The 796-nt window shown below is 45.1% G+C and overlaps 1 protein-coding gene across 1 annotated transcript in view; it reads right to left on the bottom strand.

Moving 5' to 3' along the window:
- The window catches only part of LOC126574435 (uncharacterized), a 5,283-nt gene extending 4,770 nt beyond the window's left edge, over positions 1–513 (bottom strand). Inside the window, exon 1 of the mRNA XM_050234631.1 lies at positions 417–513. Within this exon, the coding sequence (XP_050090588.1) occupies positions 417–437 (21 nt within the window). The 5' untranslated portion in view covers positions 438–513. The remainder of the gene's footprint in view (positions 1–416) is intronic.
- Between the last annotated feature and the right edge of the window lie 283 nt (positions 514–796).

Here is a 796-nt window from a genome sequence, read left to right as displayed (position 1 = left end):
TTCGATGCCCAGCGGCCTAGTTGCTTAAAGGTGTTTAATGACCGAAACTGGAAACGATTAATAAACGACATCCAAACGCACGATCAACGATGGAGTTTCAAAGAATCTATTATGGAATGGTCATTGCACAATTCCTTAGTATTTATCTTCATTTACTAATTGCTTTCTACCCAATAAACAAACGGTTGTGAGCAAACATCAACTGTTTGCGTGGAAAAGTAAAAGATGCCCTACAAAACCCGACAGTTTTTCGAAGAAAACGGTACCGCGTTCACGAATTCTCTAGAACCTCTCCCAAGAAACGTCCTCTTCAGTCTTCCATCGTAACGATTTCAATTCATCACATTTATTCTCCATTTCCGCACTTATTTTCGAATTTACCAGAATTTCCCCGCTGTTCACAATTGCCTACTCACCAGCACGCTTAGCTTCCACATTGTTGCTATTACTGTCTTTGATGCTGCTGCTGCTACAGGTTACCGTTCGTTGCACATGAAACTTCACACCAAAATGGCTAACAATTTCGTTTCCCTTTCGTTAGCCTGGCAAGTCCCCTTTTTAAAGTTCAGACCCGCACCGCAAAACACACTCGCTTCAGAACCGCTAATCGATGGTGCACAGCACGCTTAAAACAAAGACACAAAGCTCCCGTCCCCCACAAAATGTCCTGGGCCCCGGGTCACTGTCACTGACAGTGACTAATGTTCACTCTGGCTTCAAACTACAGTCACACTCAAGGTCGAGCGGCCGACATCGAGTTGGCCGTCGCCAAATGTCCTGGCAGGCGTTTTGAGGC

Source organism: Anopheles aquasalis, chromosome 3, assembly GCF_943734665.1.
Source record: "Anopheles aquasalis chromosome 3, idAnoAquaMG_Q_19, whole genome shotgun sequence".
In the NCBI taxonomy this organism is placed as follows: domain Eukaryota; kingdom Metazoa; phylum Arthropoda; class Insecta; order Diptera; family Culicidae; genus Anopheles; species Anopheles aquasalis.
This window is presented reverse-complemented; position numbering and strand designations above follow the sequence as displayed.